The sequence below is a fragment of the Bos indicus x Bos taurus genome, chromosome 16 (assembly GCF_003369695.1).
Source record: "Bos indicus x Bos taurus breed Angus x Brahman F1 hybrid chromosome 16, Bos_hybrid_MaternalHap_v2.0, whole genome shotgun sequence".
Lineage (NCBI taxonomy): Eukaryota > Metazoa > Chordata > Mammalia > Artiodactyla > Bovidae > Bos > Bos indicus x Bos taurus.
In genome coordinates, this window is record NC_040091.1 from 2,585,223 (window position 1) to 2,610,859 (window position 25,637).

General features: G+C 56.3%; 1 protein-coding gene across 20 annotated transcripts in view; it reads left to right on the plus strand.

Annotated features, from left to right (window-relative positions):
- The window catches only part of NFASC (neurofascin), a 201,589-nt gene extending 176,404 nt beyond the window's left edge, over positions 1-25,185 (plus strand). For 9 of the 20 annotated variants that reach the window (XM_027564244.1, XM_027564243.1, XM_027564247.1 and 6 more), the window contains 6 exons: positions 744-971; positions 4,376-4,492; positions 5,558-5,710; positions 13,160-13,291; positions 15,596-15,665; positions 19,178-25,185. In XM_027564244.1, coding sequence (XP_027420045.1) covers positions 744-971; positions 4,376-4,492; positions 5,558-5,710; positions 13,160-13,291; positions 15,596-15,665; positions 19,178-19,409 — 932 coding nt within the window. In that variant the 3' untranslated portion in view covers positions 19,410-25,185. The remainder of the gene's footprint in view (positions 1-743; positions 972-4,375; positions 4,493-5,557; positions 5,711-13,159; positions 13,292-15,595; positions 15,666-19,177) is intronic. The other 11 variants (XM_027564255.1, XM_027564256.1, XM_027564257.1 and 8 more) reach the window with 3 other exon arrangements.
- Positions 25,186-25,637: the final 452 nt, after the last annotated feature.

A 25,637-nucleotide genomic window follows, 5' to 3' on the forward strand; every position in this document is an offset into this window, starting at 1 on the left:
ATCTCCCTGAGTTTGCTCAAACTCATGTCCATTGAGTCAGTGCTGCCATTCAACCATCTTATCCCCTGTCGCCCCCAGGATGGATTGGGGTAATTGCAGGAAGGACCATCCCTGGGCAGAGAAGACGGGAAGAGAGGCAGGAAATGAATATGAGCTGAGAGCCTGGGGAAGGGGTGACAGTGGAGGCAGAAAAGAGGAAGCACGGGACAAGGCTTGCCCGCAGAGTGGGGATGCTTCTCTCTCTGTCGATGGGTTTGGGTGGTATTAGAACTCAGGCAGGCAGGAGGAAGTGTCGTTTTGGAGTGAACGGTTGGGAATGGCAGGCTTCCTGGTGCCCCTGCAGATGGGGCCCTGCCAGCTGCCCATCTCAAGGCCCAGGCCCCAGGCCTGGACCCGAGTGATGCTGCTTGGCCTCTGCTGGGTGGCGCTTGGCCTGGGACTCCATGTCATCCCTGGGGTCTGAGTGACTCAGTACATGTGTCATCTTCATCACTGCCCTTGGCTGGGTGCATGCTGGGAGCTTTGAGCCACATAGGCCGTGAGAAGAGAATGAAACACTCAGGCTTCATTCTCTTCCCTTCCCGCGGCCCTGTACCTGCCTGACCCATCTGTCCTGCTTGGGGAGCCTTCCGGTCACTCAGCTCCATCAGGCCCATGGGCTGCCTGCCTTGCACGCAGGGCTGTGCATCCAGCCTTGGGACAGCCGGACCGACCAGACGCGGCTATTTTACATTTCCCCTTAGCGCCTCCCACGTCGCCCCCGACCACGGTGGGCGTGCCTGGCACGGTGAGCAGTACCGATGCCACTGCCACCGCCGCCGCCACCGAAGCCACAACAGTCCCCACCGTCCCACCTGTCGCACCTACCACCACCGCCACCACCGAAGCCACAGCCACTACAGCCTCCACCGCCACCACCACCACCACGGAGAGTCCCGCCACCACCTCCAGGACTGAGATCCAAGAATCCGGTACTGCCCATCGTCCATGCCCCTGCCCCTCCATGCGCAGGCCTCCCCAGACAGGAGGGGGGAGACTGGATTCTCAGGCTGGTGGCCTCGAGACACAGAGCACCCTGCCCCAACTCTTTGGGGGGCCTCCACCACTCAGACCCCGTGTCCTAAGCTCAGATCCTTGTTCTTTAACAGGGCTACAACCACGCAGGCAGGCACTCCAGGGCCCACACGGTAGGGCCGCCTCCAGCTACATACTGAGGGATCGGCTGAGGGCTGAGCACTGCAGAGGGGGCGAGGAGGGAAGGAGAGGGGCCGGACATTGGCCAGCTGGCCTACGAAGGCCTCCTGTCCTTGCCTTGTTTCCCTAGCCTTACAGCAGAGCCTGGGGAGTGGGGAGTAGCCGGCCAAGCCAGGCGGCTCTATTCTCAGAACCCCGCGCCTCCCTTGAGCCTCTCCTGGAAAAGCAGGTTTATAGGCTTTTTTTATAAGGTCAGAGCTTCCAGGAAATGGTACTGCCGAGGAGTCCTGAAATGCTGGCAAGTGCTCTGTTGCTCTCCCCCCTCGTATTCCCCACACCCCCGGATATACACACGGAGGGAAAACCACAGGCTTTCTAGAGGCCCTTGGGAAGGATCGATCCCAGGGCTGGCCTGCTGAGCCCAGACAATGTGGTGTTCCTGCATTAGGTAGCCAGGCCAGGAAGCTCTGTACTTCGAGCCTGTGGAGACCCCTCGGGGACCCAGCAGTGCTTCTGAGAACTGACATCAAACACTCCTATTACCGCGGAGGGGAGGGCCTCCAGCTTGTAGAGCCCAGAGACCAACTGTCAAGCCAGCATGATGCGGCGGCAGGGCTGCTGGCGGGAAGCGCCCAGAACACTCCTCCAGCAGCTGCAGGGCCATAGGCCCCTCTCTCTCCTGGGCACGTCCCTCCAGCTGCCAGGGCTGCACTCACCCCACCCGTGTTCTCTCAGCACCCAACTGAGAATGGAGGCTTAATGCACGTGTGAGTCTTTTCTTTAATCCAGTTACATGGAGTTGTGTGAGCCGTAAGTGAGACACGCAATGTGTAGCTGACATGATGCTCCTCAGACCTTGAAAACTGATTTGGCTTAAAGCTGCAGTATCAACAATGTAACAGCCTGCTCTGCAGGAAAAAGTTGGCTAAGGAGAAACCTGCTAGGCTGTCAGAAGCTGCCGCTGGCAGTTTGGTGATGGGTGTTCTTTGGGGCCACAGGAGGCTTCAGGTGGGCCTCTGGGTCCCACGTGGATGCTCCAAATTCACAGAAGAGATGTGCTGAGAATGAAGACAGGGAGTGGGTCTTGCTCCTGGAAGGGTTGGCCCTGCTGCCACAGAGGACGAGCCCGTGGACATGCACGCAGAGTTGTAGCTACACCCGAGATGCCGCAGGGGCTGGGCTGCCCTCCGAGCTCGTCCTTACGGGGCCCTCTTGACATCCCTGCTCCCTGCACGCAGCACAGCGGCTCTGCTGCCCAGGGTTTCCAAAAGGAATGTACATCTTTATCATGTCTTACAACTGAGGACAGGATTGTTCCTAAGTTTACTTTTTTTTTCAGGGTGAAATGTGACTTTGTCCTTAAGTTCTCCTTTTTTGATCTCAAGGGATACCCCTTAAGTCTCACATCTCAGGAGTCGACAGAACAATCCCTGCTTCCCTTCAATTCTTTTTGTTTTTATAGTCATTGATAGCTTTCCTTATTGCTGCCTCTCTCTGAGCTTTTCATCTCTTTAATGATCATCATCTTGGTATTTCTAGGTGGCAGAGCCTTCTTCCACCTCCCAGTAAAAATCATTTGGTTTCCCATTGCTTGACCTTACCTAATAGTGCTCCCATTTCCATTACCTTTAAGACAGTCAGCCTTGGGCCAGGGTTGTATTGGTGGTCAAACTGTTTAAACCCAAATCCTTGGGCTTATTTCCAGGGCCCAGAGCTGAGGAGGGAAAATGTCAAGTCCCCAAACCATAACCAATCACAATTCACTCCCACTAGAAAGAGCCATGAGCTTCTAAGGAGCTGGGATTCGGGCTGACTGAAAGCAGCCCATACAGTGGAAACGGTTGACAGATGAGTAAAGAAGCCTGCCTTCTGCCCTGCCCGCAGAGAAGGCCTGGCGCCATCAATGGAATCTCTTTCTTGCTCCTCACCTAAAACGAATCCCATTCACCTGGGACCACCGGCAGCTGACGAGGCTGGAGTAGAAAAGGCGCTTCTTTGGAGTGCAGACCAGGAGATCGTTAATCACTTCCCGAGCCCTGCAGACTCAGTCACGTGTCAGATAGATAATGAACACATGCATCACCAATGTACTCTATTCATTTACTTTTGACAAGTGAGTTGGTGACAGTGCCCCCTTGCATGCTAATAAAATATACAGGAGCCACACTGGTAAAGTCTTTGAAATACAAGGCTTCATGCTAGTACTCCACTATTAAATCTTTGCTGAGAAATGGGATACAGAGACTAGACTGCTGGGATGTTGAAAAATGATTACGTTTGAAGATTACTGCCACTCTCCTGTCCACAGGCTATGGTTTCAGATTTGTGTGATGGCTTTAATAAAGTAGCTCCCAGCTCATAGGAACTAGATAATTAATGTCTTCTGTGTTGCATGGAGATCAAAGATACAGTGCTAAGAAGGCAACAGAACAGGATTCTTCTGGTATCTGGACCTCTGAAGGTTGGGTGTCAAGAAGGAGTTATCTTCTATGGTCCCATGAAAGGGAGAGGAAGGATTCGTACTGTCTCTTCTTGAAGCTCTGGGGTTTCAGGCCCAAGTCCCGTTAGATGGTCTGAGGCCATTTTTCACAGAGTTCAGCGTCTTGGTGACCAAGAATGACCCCAAGGGCTCCGTGTAAGTTGCCACTCTCCGTCTCCAGTTTCAGGAGCGCAATAAGGTTTTCGTTTGGTCTTGCCCTTTATGCAGATCTCATCATGACTCTCGACTGGCTTTTCAAGATGCCTTTTTCCTTTCTGTAGAATGTCTGTAGCTGATGGGAAAGAGGCACATCTCCCCCACAACCCCCACCCTGTCTGCATCCTAGCTAACAGGGCTTTTCACTGCACCGTTGAAATCTGTGACAAGGGACCTAAAAAGGGAAGGAACCCTGGTTAGGGCCTCCGGTGGCCTGGCCCACACCACTCTCTCGTTCGCACCCCCGCCTATGTGGACACACAGTTTCCAGCTCTGCCTCATACACAGGGCCCCTGACTGTACTGCTCATGCCTGGATGGCGACCTCTGGCCTGGCCGCCAAGGCTGCAGCTTGGAGCTCCGTCAGGCCCTGTGTGCGGCCCCTTCCTACTTACCCTGTCCCGGCTGCCCGTGTGTGCCTGTCTGTCTGTCTGTCTCCGGTGCCTCCTCCCTCCTCACCACTAACTCCTGTTCTAACCCCCGCCAGCCCCCGACGAGCAGTCCATCTGGAACGTCACTGTGCTCCCCAACAGTAAATGGGCCAACATCAGCTGGAAGCACAATTTCGGGCCCGGAACTGACTTTGTGGTTGAGTACACCGACAGTAAGCATTGCTGTGTGGGTGCGGCAGCAGTCGCCGTGGGTAGCGCAGATGCCCTTAAAGAGGCCCCGGGCCTGGGGAGGCCTTTCAGCTGCTCCACTGTGGCTTCGTGAAGTCGATAACGTGCTCAGGCAGCAGGGGTGGGCAGAGCAAACTCAAGGTGCAGGAAGGGGTTTCTGCACCTTCAGTGGTGGTCTGGGGGTGCCTTGCTCGGCAGCGGGGGGGTGGCCTGGCTGAGGGCCCTTTGTCCATTTCCTGCCCAGGACAAGGGTTTTGACGGCACCCCAGTGAGCTCGCTCTCGCTGCTGTGTGGATTCCTTCACTTAGGATCCATACTCTTATTTAGTGTCTCCCCTGGACAGGTGGACCCCCAACTGTACTTTGCTCACAGAGGGACGCCAGCTGCCCACAGGTCAGAGACACCATCCAGGGTCACACGTCTCAGCTTGAGCTGAGCTGGTCCTCCTTTACTGGATATTTGTGAGACTGGAGTGGGGTCCGGGTAGCTGGGGGAAGGCCCCCTTCCGGAGGGCTCAGACCCACCGTGCTGGCCTGTTAGACTTGTGCTGGAAGGGCACCCAAAGCTCTGAGAGAGAAGAAAACCAACTCTCGGTTCTCTGCAGTTGGAGAACCCAGAACTGCTAGTTTGTCGTACTTTTTCAGTGCTTCCCGTGACCAGCATTCACCCCGCCCCCAGACACCCAGGCTGTCGCTTCTCCCGCAGCGCGAGCTCACGCGGCGAGAAATGAGAGGGCAAGCCGGGAGTGCGGCCCGAGGAGCAGAGGCCCGGCTTCCCTCCGCCACCCTGCAGGGTGCTGAGTTATCCTCTCCAGGGCAGCAGAGCGCTGGCTGACACCCTGAGAGCCTAAGGAAGCGGGTCCTAGTGTGCTCAGCGCCTCAGCCTGTGGCGAGCACAGAGAGCCTCACGAGGGGCAGCGTCTTGCGGGACGGCCTGGCCCCCGCCGCCCCCACCGTGCCTCCACCTTTAACAGGCACCCAGGCATCTAAGCTTTGCCTCTCCAGCTCCCTGTGCCCGGCCTTAGGCTGACTGAGGTTTCTGTTCCCCAGGCAATCATACGAAAAAAACTGTCCCTGTTAAGGCCCAGGCCCAGCCCGTACAGCTGACAGACCTCTATCCCGGGATGACATACACGTTGCGCGTTTATTCCCGGGACCACGAGGGCATCAGCAGTGCCGTCATCACCTTTATGACCAGTGCAGGTGAGAGGGGTCTGGCCTGGCCATCCCCGGCAAGCATGGGCATGTCGTGCTCATCCTCAGCTTCCTGCTTGTCTCTCCTCCCGGGAAGGAAGACTCGCCCTCCCGTTCCTCACCTTGCATGGCGCGGCGCGGCTCTTCTTACGTGTCAGGCTGCAGCTACCGGAAAGACAGAATGAGCCAAAAGTGCATGCCACCAGAGAGGAAAGTGCGCGTCTGACCCTGTGGGGATGAGGGGGCATCAGACGGAAGCCAGGCCACGCAGCCTGAGGTCAGTGGGGGCCCCCTGGCCTCCACTATGCTGGAACCATGAGGGCTCGGTGTGAGCATAAACATGGTCTTTGTGTGGGGGTCTCGGGGCAGTGCGACCTGGCCTCACACGGGCTCGCTTCCTGCATGTGGGGTTAGGGGATAGGACCAGGTCTTGACCCCAGAATCTTCCCAGGAACCAAACCAAGGATCAGCATGTATGGCATTGCCTTGCCACTGCCAACCGTTGTTTAAAAACTCCAAAGTGTGTTACCCGAATTGTTTGGAGCTTTGTTTTAGTTTAACTTTGCCCCAGGTTTGTCATGGCTTAAAAGTAGTTGACCTTTTGTTGCACTGAGGAGGAGAAACTTTCCAGTCCTAGAAGACCTCTGGATCTTTCAGGGCTTCAGCTGTGGATGGAGAAGCTTCTTCATTTGTACCAAACCAACAGGGAAACGGGGGGTCAGTTAACAAGGTTCAGAAATCTCTCTGTTGGTCAGGGTGGCTGGCAGTCTGGAGGGCATTGCTTGCCTGTTTGTGTCTCTCTTTAAAGTCAGCTGGGCAGGCTGGCCAAGGGGCCGTTTTGCTAAGCCCTGGGGAAAGGATGAGTTTGGGGAAAGAGACAAAAACGAAAGGACCAGTCCCTGCCCTCAGGCACGTCCTGCTCAGGGGCAGGTTACTAGACACAAGGCTAAAGGAAAGAATGCAGCATGGTTTCTGTGAAGTTCTAAATGTGGACTTATGTGTCCTCCTGCGCCTGGCTTGAGGAGGCTGATCCTGGTGGCTTGCGTCTCGAGAGTCTCAGCCCGTGTGTGTAATGCCTCCCCCACCCCTTCCAGCCTGGTCCCTCCCGGACTGGGTGTCCCGGCCTCCTCCCTGTGTCTCTGCCTGTTCTGCGCATGTGCATGTCCATGCCTGTCCATGCCATCCAGACTCGGGGAGTCTGAGTCCTGCTGCCTGCTTGAGGCTAACCAGGCCGGCTCAGGCAGGAAGTCTGCAAGGAGCCAGGTCATCCCGGGAGCCAGGCCCGGACGCTGGGCAGTGGACCGACTGAAGCAGGGGGCTGGACTCCGACCCAGTCAGGGTGCCAAGCTGGTGCTCCCCGATGCATGCGTTCGCTTTTGCTTTGTTACAAACTTGAGTCGAGCCCAGAGGCAGAAAGCAAGGATGAGATCTGATGATCAAGTTCCATCCCAGGGAATGCAGCAAAAGCCAGCTCAGCCTGCTTGCAGAGCTTAACTTCGCCCAGTGCTGAGCCCAGGGGCTGTGGGTGTGGGTTGGGGAGGAAGAGCCAGGGGGGAAAGGGCCAGTCCCTGCCCTCAGGGACGTCCCAGTCTGCTCTGATGTCCCAGCATTCCATGCAAAGAAAAACAATGGTAGTGATTGAGATGCACTTCTGAACACTGACTCAGATGTTCATTTTTCCTTTCCTGTGGTTGCTATGGAGAGGCTGACCCCATAGCTTGCTTTCAGGGTGAGTGAGGCCTGCAGCGCTCGCATGTGTCCCCACCTCCTCCCCATGCAAGCTGGAGAGGGCAGGCTCATGACCCTCGCTCTGGGCACTTACTGCTCCCTTTCCTCACGGGCTGGCTAGAAATGACTATGTGCAAATCACATAGAGAAGAAAAATATTTTTACTTTCTAAACTTTGTGTATGCCTGTGAGTGTGTGTCCAGATCCTCTGAAAATACACAAAGGAGTGGGTGGACTCCAGAGCCAAGTTCACACAATCATCTCCCAGGTCCCTGTGTCTCATCAAGTTTATGACCATCTTGGGGCCCAACCACTGGTCTTTAGACAACCACAGGCTATCACTTCCGTCCATAGACTCAAACATGTTACAATGGTTCATGCAGGAAATGGAAAAAAAAAAAAAAAAAAAACACAAGGAATGCTCACAGGCTCCTTGACTCTCACCAGAAAGATCCCATGTGAGAAGTTAATCACGTTCTTGAAGCTTTGGAAGCCAAAGAGGCCTGAGGGGCCCCAGCACATAACTCTGGATTCCAAGAGACCTGTCAGCTCTCACATCCTGGAGCAGGCTGGATGGGGTGCTGACAGGGGCCCAGCGAGACAGACAGCAAGCTGCCTTAGGCTTCAGGGACATGGGAGGAGGGACATTAGGGGACCTACCTGTGGTCAGCCTCTTTTTGCTGTGCTGGGAGAAACCCAGGATGGAGTGAGATAAAGATGGAAAGGTGTAAAATGACGCATTAAGTGAGAGCAGCCATGCCAAACTGCATTTGAAGAAAGCCCATCCCTGTCATATTTGTTCTTCCCCCTATTTCTGAAATACAATTTTTCTGCCCACTTTGAGTGACTGGTCTCTCTCCAATGATCAAACGGATTTCCTCTTGATTAGAGTGAAGACTTAAGGGAACTGTGCTTTTCAAGTGAGCTACACATTTCCGAGCGGGGTTGTAGAGTATGGTTGTGGAAGGCACACAAAATATGACCTCTAGGCCAGAGTAGGAGATATTAGAACTGTGTGTTCCCAGTGAACAGGTGCTGTCCTGGGTTCCGTTAGCTCCAGCAAAGGTCGTAAATGTAGATATTCACTGATCTTGGGATGTTGCTATTACTGTGACCATTAGGGATCTGGAAACATGTTGAATGGATCAATTAAGAATGGTCTTGGCAGACAAATGTAATTGCCCTGAAACCCTGCAAAAATGCCTCCTGCTTTCAGAGTCTTTGGAGTCATGTGAGTGAGATTATGTCCTAAATTTCTTTTGGTTCTTGAGAAACTAAATCATTTTGGCGGAGTCTGATTGAGCCCACCTTACCCCAGATCCCACTGGGTTTTTTGTTTCTTTGTTATTGTGTATCATTGACATTGATTAATTTTAGGCGTACAACATAATCATTTGATCTACGCAAAATAATTATCACAAGTTTAGTTAACATCTATCACCAAACATAGTTACAAAATCTGCTTGGTTTTGAAGAGCCTTGTATGTCTGAACTTCACAGAAAATTCTTTGGTCTTTTCAGTAAGGACTGAAAGTAACATTTGAACTTTGCATGGTGATGTCAGGGATGGAAAGCTATATTTAATTGGTAAATTTCTCATATGGCCACCTTCCCTGGAATTGCGCCTTTCTTTCCCAAGAGAAAGGGGTCTCATGGGAGACAGCTGTCAGCAAGATAGTGGAGCAAACAGGTCACTGCAGATATTCAGACCAACTTCTTTGCAAAAGGTGGGGACCACCGTTCAAACATAAGTTGAAATGACTTCGTCATCCCAGTGCCCGGGTGGCAGCGGTGAAGCCAATATCCTTGTGACCCTTCGGCTGGTATCAAGAAAAAATGAAAGAGGTAGCCCATGTTAACGTTGGTGGTGGTGGTGGTTTATTTGCTAAGTCATGTCCAACTCTTGCAACCCCATGGACTGTAGCCTGTCGGGCTCCTCTGTCTATGGGATTTCCCAGGCAAGGATGCTGGAGTGGGGTGCCATTTCCTTCTCCATAGTTATATTAGGATTAAATTGGCCATTAGTCAGTAAGTAGTCGGTGACGACTTGTCAGGTGACCAGCATCATGCTGAGGACAAGGGGGCTCAAAGGATCCCCAGGTCTCCAGCCTTTGTAATATCATTGGACATCAGAACCCAGGAAACAGAGCAATTAAATGTTGCATCATGCAGAGTAAATGGGGTTGAAATCGGACCTAAGAGACTGGTGTGAGCTGGAGGAATCAGAGATTTAGGAAGGAGGGGTTGAACATGCAAAGGGGAAGGACAGGAAGGGTGGCCATCCAGGCTCTCTGGGGCAGGGTGGGGAGGGTGCGGAAGGAGACGACCAGGGCACCTGATTTGATTGAAGTGTTCTAGAAATGTAACAGCGTGATGTATTGTTGTATCCTTGAAGTCTGACGAACACAGACTGAGCGGAACTCTTTAGAACTGGGTAGTGACTTGACTACGGGAGACATTTTGGAAGGAGTAAACGATAGCCCTTAGAGGTGAGTTGTGAAGGCACTGGCAGAAGCAGGGGCAGATGGGTGATCCAGGGAGATGTCAGGAGCAAGCCCTGGCCTTGCAGTGTGGAACCAGCGAGAAGAACAAGGAGAGATGAAAGGAGTTTGGAAAGGCATGGCCAGAGGACAGGCGAGAGAGAGAGTCTAGGGCGCCGCGGTGAGTCTGGGAAAGGCGCTCTTGGTGGTGGTGGGTGAGCACGGACTACAGCGGGCTTGGAGGCCAGCATGTGGGGCACGGAAAGGAGCTGGCAGGGATCGGCGATGATGGCGGAAGGTTGGAGCACTTACCTGTAAGAGGACAGTGTGCGCACGAGAGCCAAAAAGCCTGGCAGGTTCCTCAGAAATGCCTGAAAACAGGGAGCTTCGGCACGTTTAACAGAGAAAGGGAAGAGACAGCACTGGGGAAGAACTGGGAAATGCTAGAGTTTTCAGAGATCCTCACAGGACTGAGCCACCAAGGAGGTGAGGCGTTGGGTCCCTGCAGAGGGGAGAGGGGAGAGCCCCGTCAGGTATGGAAGGAGACGGTTGTAGAGCCTGTGAAGCTCCAGTGGCCTCCAGTGTGGGGCAGGTGAGTGCAACAACGAGACACAGACTGGGCGGGAGAGGGGGAGCAGGGAGGAGTGGAAGGAGGGCCAGGCTGCCGTGGAGGGCCCGCTGAAGTATGACTTGGCGAGTCCATGACGGGCCTGGTTTGCATCTTCCGCCAGCAACGCTCACTGTAGAGCAGAAGAATGCAGTAACTGCCGAGGGGACCCACAGTGGGCGATTGAGTCAAGTGCTGGCACAGGTGCAGAAGGGAGGGCAGCATGGAGTCTGAGGGAGGCAGAGCCCCACCAGGCCGAGAGGGTGAGAGGGTGGGCCACGGGGCGGAGGCCAAGGAGCAGACGAGAACTGAGGGCCCTGTGTTCCGGGCTGTGGCCCAGCCCTGGGCACGACAGTCCCTCCAGTCTCTGACAGTCCCTCCTTCAAGGAGCTTACCTTCTGAGTGGAGTGGTAAAGAGCACAGACTCAAACCAGACAGCCTGGGGTCACACCTCAGCTCCACCACTTACCAGTTCCAGGGCCCTGAGCCGATCACTGACCTCAGCACCTCGGTTGCCTCACCTATGAAACAGGGTAATAGTACAAATCCACCTTTTTGCCTTTTCCTACTGTTCATGGGCTTCTCAAGGCAAGAATGCTGAAGAGGTTTGCCATTCGCTTCTCCAGTGGATCACATCCTGTCAGAACTCTCCACCATGAAACATCTGTCTCGGGTGGCTCTGCACAGCATGGCTCATGGCTTCATTGAGTTACACAAGGCTATGGTCCTTGTGATCATTTTGGTTAGTTTTCTGTGATTGTACTTTTCATTCTGGAGGCCATCGGATCGCAGTTCTTGCTTCTTCTTGAGAAAGGATGACAGGACAAGATGGTGGGATAGCATCATCGACTCAATGGATATGAATTTGAGCAAGCTCTGGGAGATAGTGAAGGGCAGGGAAGCCTGGCATGCTGCAGTCCATGGGGTCGCAAAGAGTCAGACACGACCTAGTGACTGAACAACAAATCCGCCCTATGGGACTGTTGTGAGGGTTAAACTAGATAATTGTGGGAAAGTGCTTTGAGCTGTGTCAGCCTGTAGGAAGTGCTTACAAGTGTAAGCTGTTAGCAGTAGTAGTATAGTCAGTTGTTGTAAGTGCTATGAAAAGGGCACAATCAGTCCTGCAGATAGAGTGGCAGGGTGGGAAAGAGAGTTTTGTCTTAGCTGGGAAGGTCCAGGAAGGCCTCTCTGAAGAGATGACATTTGATGAGGCCGCTGTCTGAAGACAGAGCAGCAGATGCAGAGGACCCCGAGGCAGGCATGGGAGCGGCCGGTGGGTCTGGAGCGGCCAGGGTGGTGGGAGACGCGACTGATGGAGCCCGGCGGGTCAGGATAAGCAATAGAGGAGTTTTTCCTAGTGGTAACAAGAAACGCTGGAGGTTGAAGGAAGGAGGTAATCTGATCCTTTGTGGGGCTTGGGAAGACCTCTCAGATCTTGTGTGGGAGATAGCCTGTGGACGCAGGGGTGGGACTTCCCCCACAGCACCCGGATCAACGTGGTCATGGCCATGGTCTTATGGAACTTTCCAGCCCGGACTGCCTGGGCAGCCAGACTGCAGAGAGAGGGGAAGGTCTTGTTCATCAGTCTTCATTGTTTATTGAGACCCAGCTTGGTGCAAGGCCCTTGGCTGGACGCTGAGAACACGGTAAAGACAGCACTCCCACCATTGTTGGGGTCTCCCAGAGGCTACTGCGCTGGCTCTGTCTGCCCCAGGTTCCCTGCGGTCTCCTCTGTCCCTGATCCTGTCCTCCAAGTCATGGTTTCCAGGGAAGGCTGCATCTTTTCTTCTTCAGTCCGTAGACAGGAAGAGGGCAGGTGACGCCTATGCACCCCACCCCTTCCCATCTCTAACCTCAGTCATGGGTCCTCCAGGACACCGTCAGACGTGCTCCGGTCTCCAGGCCCATGCAGCCTGCCCCTGGAGTCATGAAGGGGTCTCCCGCTTTGAGACAGGCCTCCACGTGTCCAGGCAGGGGTGGCAAGGGGCTGTCTGTCACAGGGGTCTCCATGTGTGGTGGAGTGGCGTGGGGTGTGCTGAAGGCATGGCCTCCCCTGGCCCATCTGAGGTGCCCATGCAGGGATGTTGGAGAGACACAAGGGAGCATGGGGCACCCTGGACTGCACCACGCCCAGGTCCTGCTTCGGGAAAGGCTAACGGGCTGCGAGGACAGGTGTCTGTCCCGGTGTCTGTGCCGGCCCGCGAAGGTGTTCCCCCGGGGGTGTGCGTGTGACCGCGGCCCCCATTCCCGGGTGGGCAGCACGCAAGCTCAACCCGGCTCATCCACAGGGAGTCACAGTCAGTCCCTGGCCTTCCTTCCTTCCCCACCAGGCTGTGCCCAGCCCCTGTGCTTGCAAGAATGCCAGTGCCTCAAGCTTAGGACGGCTCTCTTCCCAAAGGGCCTGCTCAGCCTTCTGCTGCTTATTCTGTTCCTCTCCTCCTTCCTTGTTGGTGCCTCTTTTCTGACCTTTTGCCCTTGCCTTTTCATCCCTGTAGCGGGGTGGTTTGAGCCAGAGGGCTGCCGGGTGGTAGCGGTAGGCTGCCGGAGGAACCTGGCCATGAAACAGCCGAAATTCTCCCTCCTCCTTGCGTGCCGCCTTGTGAACCGGTCATTCATGTGTGTGCCTCTGGCCCTCCCCCACAGCCTACACCAACAATCAGGCGGACATTGCCACCCAGGGCTGGTTCATCGGACTCATGTGTGCCATCGCCCTGCTGGTGCTGATCCTGCTCATCGTCTGTTTCATCAAGAGGAGTCGCGGCGGCAAGTACCCCGGTAAGATGTGTCCGAGGAGCCAGCTTCGGGGACAGGGCCACCAGGCTCTTCCTGTGAGTCGCCATTCTCTCAGCAAGCACAGCCCTTCCCCAGGCTGGGACGTAGGGTCCTCTTGCCTGTTCTGTGCACCGTAGAGTTGCCAGAAAGCACTTGAGTTAATTAAGTTCCCCTGAGGTGGGGGGATGGAGCAGTCCAAGCAGCCAGAGAGGGGATGGAAGGAGCCCTGGCTCCCATTAAGAGTGACCTTCCCTCCCCTGGACTCACCACCCATCTGCTCAGTAATTGGCTTTTTTCAGCCTGAATCTCATTGGGACCCTGTATCCCAGTGAAGGAGAAAGGAGAGATGCTTTTCTGTAACCATGAGAGAGAGAGGCTGGAGGGAGGAGAGGTCTGGATGGAAGAAGCACACGCACGAGAGAGGCTGTGGAGCTGGGCGCTCAGCACGGCGGGGTTGCAATCACAATACCTCAACAAGGGGACAGATGGCCCTATATGAGGAGCAGGCAGAGGCTGGGGGGTAGGTTGCACGGAGAGGAACCCCACCCCTCGCCAGTCCTTAAAGGGCTTTGGGCTTTCCTTTGAGTCCCAGAGAGGTGCTTCTGTTCTGTGGCCTGAAGATCCTCCAGCCCAGACAAACCAAGGTCAAGGACAAGGACCTCTGGCTTTTCTGTTTCTGGAAATATTGATTGTTTTTCAAACAGGGACAAGAAAGCCATCTGTCTGTGATGGGGTGGGGAGGGTGACAGGAGACAGGATAATGGATGACCCTGAGAGCAGAAGTCCAGCTGGACTGCAGGATGAAATTGCTCCCTGCCCCCAGAGCCATCACCAGATACACCCTGTGCTCTCCAAGCACTGGCTTCTCCCCATCTCTGTGAACAAGTCCTTCTCCACGATCTCCTAAAACTCAACTCAGAGAGAGGAGATTCTATTCTATTTTCTTCCTCTGACCCATGTGCTCTCAGACCCTAGGATTCTAAAGGACTCCTTCAAGTCAGGAACGGCAGGAAATTATACTTCATTATTGGTGAATGATGGAGAGGGAAATGGCAGTCCACTCCAGTATTCTTGTCTGGAGAATCCCCATGGACAGAGGAGCCTGGCGGGCTACAGTCCATGGGGTCGCAAAGAGTTGGACACGACTGAGCGACTTAGCGCTTAGCATGCACATTGGTGAACGATTTGTTCACTTTGTTGTGCTGTGCTGGGATTGCTTTTCTTCTGTAAGAAAGGCTGAGGAAGGGCGGCCTCTCTGATCTCACTCCTTGTTCCAGGTGGAACTGGGACACCTGAGAACTGATCAGCTAACTCTGGACCTTCCTCTGCCCATTTCAGAAAGTTCTTCTTCCAGTTATGCCCCTTTCCTTACATCAGAAGATGAAAGAGCCAGGAGCCATGAGACCAGGGCTCCAGTGGCTCCAGTGTCCATTCGACATTTTGTTTAGTTGCTAATTGTTATGCGATGTCTTCCAGGCCTCAGCTTCCCTCCGCGAAAATAGGGGTGGTTATCCTGCCTTGTGCCTCAAAAAGAAGCACAGTCATTCACCTGAGTGTCTGCGGTGCACCAGCCCTTGTGCTGGGTGCAAAGGGTTCTAGAAGAAGTGACTGCTCCGTCAAGGACAGGGCAGCTGGTGCAGTAGGAGGGGCACAGCACCAGACAGGGCCTGGAGGAGTGCTGGCCATTCACGGGCGGTGTGGGAAAGGGGAGTCACGCAGACAAGTGGGGTCCCAGTTAGGAGAGCGCCTTCCATTCCAGAGGCGTGTACAGCGTGTCCTCTCTGCCCAGGACACTCTCCCAGGAGCTTTGAAGAGACACACAGTTCCCACCCTCAAGGAAAGAACTGGCATTCTATTACAGGCGTCATAAATGTGCACAAGTAATTGTCACACAGAGCAGGATTAAGAAAGGTGCCAAGGAATTCCCTGACAATCCAGTGGTTAGGACTCCGTGTTAAGGAGTGCAGGGGGCGTGGGTTGGATCCCTGTTCACAGAACTAAGATCTCGCCTGCCACACAGTGTGGCAAAAAGGAAAGTTGCCAAGGAAAGGACGGCGTCCAGGTGTTTGGGAAAGACCTCATGGAGAGGCTGAGGCGAGCCAGGTTGGGGAAGATTTCAGTGATCAGTGGAGATGATGGCGAGGAGGCAGAATTAGCCTGGAACCTGCTTAAAAGCGGGAGGCAAGAAGCAGAGGGCGTGGGTGGTGCTGTATCGAGAAAGAGGTATTGAACCCAGAGGCAGCGTCTTTGGCTGTTCCTTTGGGGCCAGTCATCACCTCTGTGTCCTTGTTTCTCTTCCTGACCAAGTGCGAGAAAAGAAGGATGTGCCCCTCGGCCCTGAAGACCCCAAAGAAGAGGATGGCTCCTTTGATTACAGGTGCGGGGTCCCCTTCACTCCTGCTCACGCACAGCACCCCTGTCTGGTGGGTTTTCCTTCCTGCCCTCAGGGCTGACAGCTGGGCTCAGAGGCCACCGCGTGGAGGTCCTCCCATCAGCTCTGCCTGTGGCGGGAGCACCGCCCAGCACACTCACACTCATTTGATGAGCAGCGTTTTATTCATCCAGCTGCACAACTCAGGTTTATTGTGTTCTTTGTATGTGCGTTTCTACCTTTTTGCTCTGAAAGCGAGCCCCAGGCTCCCTCTTGCTGTGCAATGAGCTCTGCTCTCAGCTTCCCATCTGCCTGTACCCCACCCCAGCCCTGAAAATGATGATGACACGGGGCAGTTGTATTATATTTGAGACTCAACTACAGGAGGGTGAAGGGAGCGATGTTCTGGGCCTTTCCCTCAGGACCTAGAATGACATCTCTGGGCTGCAGCCTGGAATGGGCCTTGGACAGCATTTGTTCTGGCGCCCGTGTCCCCAACAAGAGGCCCAAGGCCCGGACTAGGAAGTGACCTGGCCAAGCCTCATGCACTCCCCACTGTGAGCTAGTACAGAACTGGGGAGGCCGGGCCGCAACGTCCGGCTACTGCCTTTGTCCTGCGCCCATGCTTCCGCTCAGGTCTGGACGGGCCTTTGTATCTGGCTTAACAGAATTGTCATCTGTCCATTTTAATGGCAAGTGTGCTTTGAGCAAAGGACTAGTGCAGGATGAGTCCTGGAGGTCTCCTCCCCAGGCCAGGTGAGATGGGAGGAAGTGCTCAGATCAGAGCCCACCCCCACCAGTCTCTCTGGGCCAGGCCACCCCATCCCCCTCTGACCTCTCCTTAGCCTCACCAGTCTCTCTGGGCCAGGCCACCCCATCCCCCTCTGACCTCTCCTTAGCCTGTCTTGGGCCTCTGCCACGTTGCCCGTCAGCAGCCTCCCAGACAGGATCAGATCAACGGGCAGCAGAGCCGCTGCCCACACAGGAGCCATCTGCCTCAGCTCCCCCTCTGCCTGTACCCCACCCCGGCCCTGAAAATGGTGACGACACGGGGAAGTTGTATTGTGTTTGAGACAGCTGGTTGAGGGATAAAGGGAGCGGTGTTCTGGGCCTTTCCCTCAGGACCTAGAATGACATTCTGGGCTGCAGCCTGGAATGGGCCTTGGACAGCGTTTGGTCCAGGGCCCGTGTCCCCAATGAGAGGGCCAAGGCCCAGGCTGGGGAGTTTCTGCGCCTTATAGACTGTCTGTCCGTCCACTCTCTGCATCCTCATAAGCCTCCCAAAGGGCAAGTGTGAGAGGCCCTTCCCCAACAGTCCTCAGCACCCCTCGTGGGGCCCAGCTTCCCCATTGGTCCAGGGTCCTTCTCTGGCCATGAGTCCCAGAGGGCCTGGGCCTTCTCTCCCCAGACCCTCAGTGCAGCTCGAGGCGGCGTGAGGGGCGGGCCCAGGGACCTGTGCCGGGAGAAGCCGCTTTCTCGGGCACCTCTCCTCCCAGACACCACAGTTGCTGGGTGAAAGCGTGTGCTTCCTCCCCACTGCCACCCCCAGCCCCACTGACTCTGAGGCTGGAGACACAAATACTGGTGTGTACACGCACGGGCTTACACAGCACACACATGGGCACGCACACGTGTGTGCACCTGCACACCCCTTGGCTGTGGCTCTGGGGGGCCGGCAGCATCCATCCTGGAGCCCCACTTGGATGAATCCCAGAGTCGGAAGTTGGAAAGGGCGAAAATCAGTATGTTAGAGGAGAAACCAGGTTCCTGGGCGGGACAGCCTGGGGTGTGGGCTCGCCCTGCTCGTCTGGGAACCCCCTGCCCAGCACCTCTCTGGTGGGGCTCTCTCTGCTTCTCTCTCCCTGGTCTGTCCACCTGGTCCTCAGAGGTCCTCTGGAAGGGAGGCGAACGGGTGCCTAGACCACAGGGTCACAGTCCTTTCCCGGATGTAGGTCCTCTTTCCACAAGAAGCTGGCACAGTGAAGCCCTCTCCCATGGCCTCCATGCCCGCTGGGCCAGCCTGGCCAGTGCCTGCATGTAGCTTGGGGGCCTGGAGTTCACAAGAATCACACAGACAGTCATCACGACCGTGCAGCGGGAGTGGAGAGCCCTGGGGAGAGGGTGCCGGTGAAACAGAGTGGCAAGTGGGGTCAGGGGCTTGGTCATTAGAATCTGCTTGTTTTTCAAAACATGAATTTCACCCCCTGAACAAAGATAACGTAACCCTGGAGGCCCACTTCCATCTCAGCTGCTCCTCCCGCAGCCCTGCCGTCAGTTAGGCCAGGAGACAGGGCCACTGTCCCTTGGCGCGCGGTGGGGGTGTCTCGCTTGGCGCAGTGGGGGTGGGCTGCTAGCTTCCCACCTGCTGGTGCCCAGCTCCTCTGCTCTGGTTCACAGCCCTCCCCACCCCTGGCAGCTGCCTGTGCCCAGCGCTAAGGCAAGAACTCCCTTCCCACTCTAGTGACAATCCAGACGGTGTTTGCCACAAGCCCAGGGATGGCTAGGTGTGGCCTGGGGCAGAGGAGCGGGCTGTGGGGTATCTGCTCAGCCTGCCCAGCCCGCTGTGTTCCTGCCTGCCGGGACCTCTCTCTCCTCTGAAGTGCAGCACCTGGTCCCTGCTTCGGGGGACGGGATGCAGTGCCAGAGCAGATGCCTGCCCCCTCTGGGTGTCTCCCTCCCTGGGGGCACAGCAGGCACCCCAGCAGGCAGATGCCACTGTAATGACCAGCTCTCTCTGCATGAGAGGAGCTTAAGGGCAGGGCCTGCAGGGCCTCTGAGGGAGCTGGGCACAGCCCTCCACGCCTGGCTAGTTTTGTCTCTGATTGCCAGCCCTCCTGTCTCATACGTACACCCTGCCACCTCCCTCCGCTTGCCCTGAAACCAGCATCTTTCTGTGGATAAACCAGAGCTAAGGGTAACACCGCCAAGAAAGAGAAAAGGAAAGGCAGGGAGGGGTTTGTCTCTCTTGGGCTCGGACCCTCGCTTCTTGCCAAGGGCAGTCTTTCCAGACAGAGTCACAGATCACAGAGTCAGAGCTAGATGAACCCTCTGGATGGCAGGACTAAAGCCCAGTGAGAAGGAAGGGCTTTCCCAAAGCCGCAGGGACACACTCGGGACCAGAACTCAGAGCCCTTGACCTGTTTCTTTGACCCTTCCTGTCCCCGCTGGTCCACAGGGAGTTCCGTCTGCCTCCTGGAGGGTGGCTGCTTCTCTGCTTCCATCCCAGAGAGCCAGCAGCCCGGCCTCACAGAAAAGACCCCCGCCCAGGCGTCTAGGAGTGTGGGCACATCCTGGCATCCTGGCCCAGCACCTGCCTGCCCCTCTGCCCTGGAGAAGTGTCCTCTCTTGGCCTCAGCTTCCCTCTGCAGACCTGGCCAGACAGGGCCAGCAAGTGAGGGCTGGGTCATCCTGGGGTCCGGTCCTCTGAGCAGCGAGAAGCTGGAGGCCCTCTCCCTTCCGGCCAGGGTCTGGGCGGCACTGGGTGGACTGGCTCTGATCCTCTGTCTCTCCCCGTTCAGTGACGAGGACAACAAGCCCCTGCAGGGCAGCCAGACGTCCCTGGACGGCACCATTAAGCAGCAGGAGAGCGACGACAGCCTGGTGGACTATGGCGAGGGTGGCGAGGGCCAGTTCAACGAGGACGGCTCCTTCATCGGCCAGTACACAGTCAAGAAGGACAAGGAGGAGACGGAAGGCAACGAGAGCTCAGAGGCCACGTCACCGGTCAACGCCATCTATTCTCTGGCCTAACGGAGCCTTGCAGGCACAGCCGCTACTCCGCAAGCAGGAGGGGGAAGGGGGGAGATGAGCCGCTGCAGACCTGCCCCAGAGCCGCCACCACCTTCAGGGACGGGGGGACAGCATGAGAGGCTGCCAAGCTGTGAGGGCCGGCGACTGCCCAGCCGACTGCAAGCCCCCTCCCGATGACCCCCCGGTGCCACCTGTGGGCAAGCTGCTGCCTCGGCTCAGCTCCGCCGGAGGGAGCCCTGGTGTCTCGCTCAGCCTCACGGTCACCCCAGGCCTCCACCACACTGCCCACCCCGACCTCCACACACACACACACACACACCAGGTTTCCGCTGGTTACAGTCCTTCTCGTCTCTGTTTTTGCTGCGTGAGTCTTCCCCCTCCAGACCCAACATGTCCATTTTCTTTTCCTTTTGAAGAAACGTCCCTGGAAAAAGAAACGATGGCGGATTCTCCCCCAGGAAACTGCGAGATAAGCAAAAAGGACTGATCTGTAAGCGAACATACAGAAGAGCTATAGTATTCAAACTGCTGCTGGGCCCATGTATTTCCCAAGGATGCCTTTCTCATCACATGCCTCCCCCGGCCCCCAACCCCTCTGCCTCAACCTTGTCAGCTGCTGAGCTGGGCTTGGCGCCTTTCTGGGAAACGACAGTATTTTTGGCAGGGAGGGAGAGGGGGGTCAGGCCTCCTTGCCTGGCTCTGGTTCAGCTGGGGGGGTGGGCTTACCTCTTGCTCCTCGCTCTCACCCTGCCCCTTGCTCTGGAGCGTCTGAGACAAAAGCTGTGCTGACTGAAGGAGTCTGAGGAACAGGAGTGGGCACCAAGGCGAAGGACTTCGGCTCCTGTGACCGTGTACCTCAAGCAGAGGGAAGCCAGGCGTCTGGTCCCTGGGGAGCCGTGCCCACCTTGAGAGAGAAGGGAAGGGCTGGGTTTGGACTGCCTTCCTCCTCATCAGTGAGACTCAGGCTGTGGGGCAGAGGACTGCGCCCCCTGCATCCAGGGTGGGGGCTGCCCCACACCGGGTCAGGGCCTGTGCTGCTGCCCCTCGGGAGACGGAGCCCACGGTGCGAAGGCTGTGCTGGTGTGCCTGGGGGTGGACCTGCACTCCCCTTGCGTGTGTGGCAGGTAGCCTCTCCTCGGTCGGCTCTGTGTGACAGTGGGTCTGGTGTTTTACGGTGTGTGGATGGGGCGCGGCTACCCCCAGGAGTAGCCTGCGAGTCCGTTCCTTAGGGTGTTCCCGTATCAGGAGCCCCCGCAGGACCGCGGTACTCGGTGCTGCAGAGCAGGGCCTGGCAGCGCTCTTCGTATGCCTTACGCAGCTCCGACCTGTCCCTGCAGTTCCCAGGTCCGCAGCCCCTCCCTGCAAGCCTTGAAGCCTCCAGTGACACCTGTCTCAAGGAGAGCGGGGCGGCCTATGCAAGCATCCCAGCAGAACCCGAAGCAGCCGCTCAAAACATGCCCCAGATGGAGACAGTCGAAGACCTGCGGTTCTCAGAGACCCAGGGCTCTGCCTTTATCCTCCCCACCTATTCCATTTTGAAACCAAAGGTACCTAGCCTCAGAGAGAGAAATCTTGAGCCTAAAGGGTAGCCCTTCAGCTGTTGCTGCAGCTAGAGTTGCTTTTAGGAGGGTGGAGCTGACGCCCAGAGTGGACCACCTACCACAGACACAGTCTCTGCAGGGAGCTTCTGGCTGCTTGCCAGGGCACCTGGGCAGGAGCAGCGCTGTGTCCTTCAGAGACCTTGTTTAAGCCTCGTTTGCCACACGTTTAAGCCACAAAGGTATTAGCAATGCTTACGTCACTTACTGGTCAGGTGCAGGTCAAGCCCCTAGACACAGGTACTCTGTCTGCAGATAAGAAAAGGTAGCCCCGAGCCGCACCAGCTGTGCTGTTTGAACCTGAGGGCAGGCAGCTCTCCACTGGCCCAGGCCGCAGGAGGTGTGCGGGCAGGAGGCCTGAACGGGCTCTCGTGGTCAGAGGGAAGGGGTGACCGATGGGCTGAGGAGCCAGCTCAGGGGCGCCTTCCCGGGCGTTCACCCCCTCTACCTGCCTGGATGCCGCTGGGCGTTCCCGGAGCCTGAGCAGGGAATGGCAGGGAGGTGTGCCTGTGAGCTGGATTTCTTGGAAACACTCTGGATCTGAGCAGAGCAGTCGTTTCTCAGGCCTTCACTCCACACCGCACTGTCTGCGCTCACCGCGCTGGAGGCGAGCTCTGCAGGCAGGGTGGGTGCCGAGCTGTGGTCATACCATCCCCCTGCCTCAGAAAGTCCTTCACAAGACCCATGACGGGAAGGGGGGCGGGACCTCAGCCTGTCTCCGTGTCCTGCCAGGCTTGCCCCTCCTTGTGTGTGAAGGCAGTGCCACCAGCCCCCTTGTGCGCTGCTGTGCTGAGAGCCACACACCACGTGACCGCCGCCCTCCTGGCAAGGCGGGGGCCAGGTCATCCCCGAGCGAAGACAGCAGGGGCCCAGAGGGCTGTGTGGGCCGCAGGGTTAGGCCGAGGAGCGTCCATCTTCCGTGGAGCCCGCGCCAGAGCCCACCCAGCTCAGCCGGAGAGCAGTATTGTCCAACGCTCCCTGCCAAGCAGGGTGCTCAAGAGCCACCCCAAACATACCCACCGCAATGCCAGGAGAGCGCCACCACCGGTGCCTCGGCCTGCTTGGCCCGGGGCAGGGGAGGGGGCGGAAGTGTAGGCCGTTTCCGGCTCCGGAAACCCCCGGCCTGAGCCCCCGTCTGCCCGCGGGACTCAGCCATGGCGTCTCCTCCTCTCAGCCGTCCGTCCATCCCTCCGCTCCGCAGATGCTCAGGAGCAGCTGGCCTGAGCCCTGGAGACCGCGGTGCCGAGAAACCGCGGCCCCTGTCCTCAGCGCTGAGTATCGTGACAGGCGGTGTTGATGGGAGCGCTCTGCATGCTCGAGCCACCAGTGGCTGCAGGTTGAAGGGAAGGTCCTTGCGGGGATAGCTCGCTTCCCCATTCTGGGCCGGACGGGAACGGTCCTCCCGGGTCGCTCTGCTCTGCGCTTCGGGCAGGCTGCTTGACTTGTCTGTATTTCGGTGCCTCTGTCTCCTCTAGTCAGGCCCTCCTCTGAAAACCTGTCCCCACAGAGGGGCATGTGCCCAGCTAAAGAAGCGGGTGCCAGTCTCTAGGAAGCACACTGCAGGGCCGGGGGACAGTACCTGCCCCTTGGCCGGGGTCATGGTGAACAGACCTCTTCGCCCCTTGCCTTGCTTTTGAGGAAATGGTTGAGCTTACACTTGTCCCCTGTCCATCGCCTTGGCCCCCTTCCCAGCAAGTCCTGAGGCCTAGAGAAACGTTCGCCTGTCCGAGAGGCTGCCGGGGTCACGACTGCTCTCACCACAAGGACTTCTGTGGCCTGGGCCCGGAGAGTACCTTCGTGATTTCCCTGAACACAGTTAGCCTTAGAAGAGGGCTGGAAACAGATCCGTGGATGTTTGTGGCTTTTCAAGCCAAGGGAGGGCCTCCCCTGCTCACACTCAGCACCCGCACGGACATGCACACGCAGGCCGAGGCCCCATCGCTGGGCAGCACTTTCAGGAGGAACAGTACAAAGCATGACCTTGTCTGGAAGAGGCTGAGTCCACTCCCAGACACGGAGATGAAGTGTGAAGGGCTGTGGGGAAGTGTGTTGGAAGTGTCGGGGCAGCGGTCGGAGGCTGCCCGTGCCGGACTCCGTCTGGGCGATTCCTGTGGGCAAACCCTGAACAGAGTCTGATCCAAAGGAGAGGGTTTTTCCCGGGGAACAACACGGGCCGCAGCTCTCCAAGGCTCCTGGAGCCCTCTGCAGGATCAAGGCCAAGTCACAGAGCACCCCCAAAAGCCGTGTGACGAGAGCGGTGGGGGTTTCCCACCCTCGCCTCAGTCTTTGCGAGGCTGCTCTGCTAAGGGCTGAAGAGAGGAGGCTTCCCGGCCTCTCAGCTCGGGGGCGGGAGGGCATCTCCGTGGGAGGATGCAGCGCACGCTCCGTTTGTGATGCCTCGGTCACTCTGCCAGTAGCCACATACACCCTGGCCCGTGCTGTGATTCGGTCCCCGGGAAAGAAACCACTCTGAGGATCCTGGTTGATCACTACGTGGTGGGCTTAGGAGGTGCATAGAGGGAGATCCTTGATTAAAATAAATCAGAGGAGTCAACAAATAAAGCAAAGAGCTTGAAATTACAGGAGGACACTCAGTGACCTTTGCAGAGCCCAACTCCTGGGCAGCCCCTCTTCAGGACAGGCAGGGGCCACCTGTGGGAGTTCACGCCGAACTATGGCTGTGCCCAGCCTGCCCAGCTTACCCTCCCTCCGCTACTGAGAACAGGTTCTGAGAAGGGACAGGGAAAGAAGGACAGCCATCCAGGGAAGCCGCCAGACCCCACCACACGGCGTCTCAAGCCAAAACCAGTGCCCCCTACTGGTCTATTAGTATTAAATGGTGGTTTCATCAGAGTAAAGATGGAAGTGAAATAGGTACAAAGCTTAAACAGGATCAGATTTCAGCATGCAGAGGAACCGCAGAGCTGATCTGATTGAAATGACTCATTGTACGGTCAAATCCAGAGAGGGGAAGGGACTGTCCGCAGTCACATAACTGGTAAATCGAGGTGAGGTCCGGCCTTGAACTCGGGCCCTCTGACTCCTTGTGCAGTGTTCTTTCATCTCAGCACAGCTGGAAACAGCGGTGTTCCCGCCTTGGACACAGTGATGTTACTTAAGATCTGGCCTACATTCTTTTCTGCTTCTCCCACACGCCCTTATACCTCCACAAATGAAATCACAGGATTTTTCTGAGTCCCAGGTCAGTCAGTCTGCCAGCCCGTGGTGAACCGGTTGTGCTGTTCAGGAGAGACCCAGGCCAGGAGGAGAGGGACCAGCTGATTGGTGTTTGTCACCACGAAGCTCTCCCCTCGGGTGGCATCTCTTGCCCCCAGCATACTGCGTCCCCGTGAGAGGGGGCCTGGTAGGCTCTGTGCCCTCCACCCTGGCCTCGGGGGAGCAGGGCCGTGGAAGTTCCACCCCCGGATCTGCCGGGCTGGCGTGCAGCACATGCAAAGACTTCAGTGAAGCAATAAACACAAAACTCCGGGAGATGAAGTGCAGAATTTTGTGCACGTCTCTTGTTTCTCTTTGAAAGAGGATGCAGGTCGGACGACTGCCCTGCTCTCCTTTCTGACTTCCAGACTCAGTGTTCTCAGTCAGCTGTCCCCTGCCCGGCTCCCAGCTCTGTGCCAGCCTCGCGCCCTCCTGCTCTGAGCACCGGTCGCCTGTGACGTGGCCGCTCTGTCCTGCCCCTCCCTACTCCACGCTGGGCCCCAGGGACCTCTGGCCCCGCAGCCTCCCCAGCACACACATTTTCCAGTTTGTTCCGTTCAGCGGGGAAATCTTTTCCAAATGTCTCCATCCCTTCCCACATACTCACACACACACAAGTTGGTCTGATCTTTTTTTCCCATTGGTTAAATATTTTCACTCACCGTGGCAGACCTTGTTTTAACCCCTCTCACATCATGTTCTTTCCTTTTTTCGAGTTATTTTGCATTAACCAACCTTGTCAGCGACAGATGCGTATCTGAGGGTGTCATGTTTGACCTTCAGCAGGGAAGGCTTCTGGGCCGTAGAAGACCATCTAATATGTGGACTTATAAACTGACTGCATGAGCAATGGAAAGGCCAAATTATTCAGAATTTTTTTTTGAATCACTGTAAAAAAAAACAAAACTGATTTCTTTTGTATAGAGAACACTAAACGTATAATAAAAGTTGTTCACAATGGACTCTGGCCATGTAATTTGTTCAGTTTCCTTAGTTGGTGGCTAGAAGAGGGATGTTTGGGGGTTAATGACAGAAATGAATCACAGGGGACTTCCCTGGTGGCCCAGTGGTTATGAATCCACCTGCCAATGCAGGGGACACAGATTTGACGCCTGGTCCAGGAAGATCCCACAGGCTGCAGGGCAACTAAGCCTGTGCGCCACTTCTGCCGGCCCAGACCCCAGAGCCTGCGCCCATGACGAGAAGGCCCACCCCCACCCCAGTGAGACCCGCAACAACGAAGACCCGGTGCAGCCAAAATATTTTAAAAGAATAAAAATAAAATTATATATAAAAAGAAATGAGTCATAGGGTTTTTCATGGGCATTAGGCAGCACACACACAGAATTCGGTGATAGCAGCCCCTATGTTGTCTTTATTTATTTGGCTGCACTGAGTCAGTGGCGGCACGTGG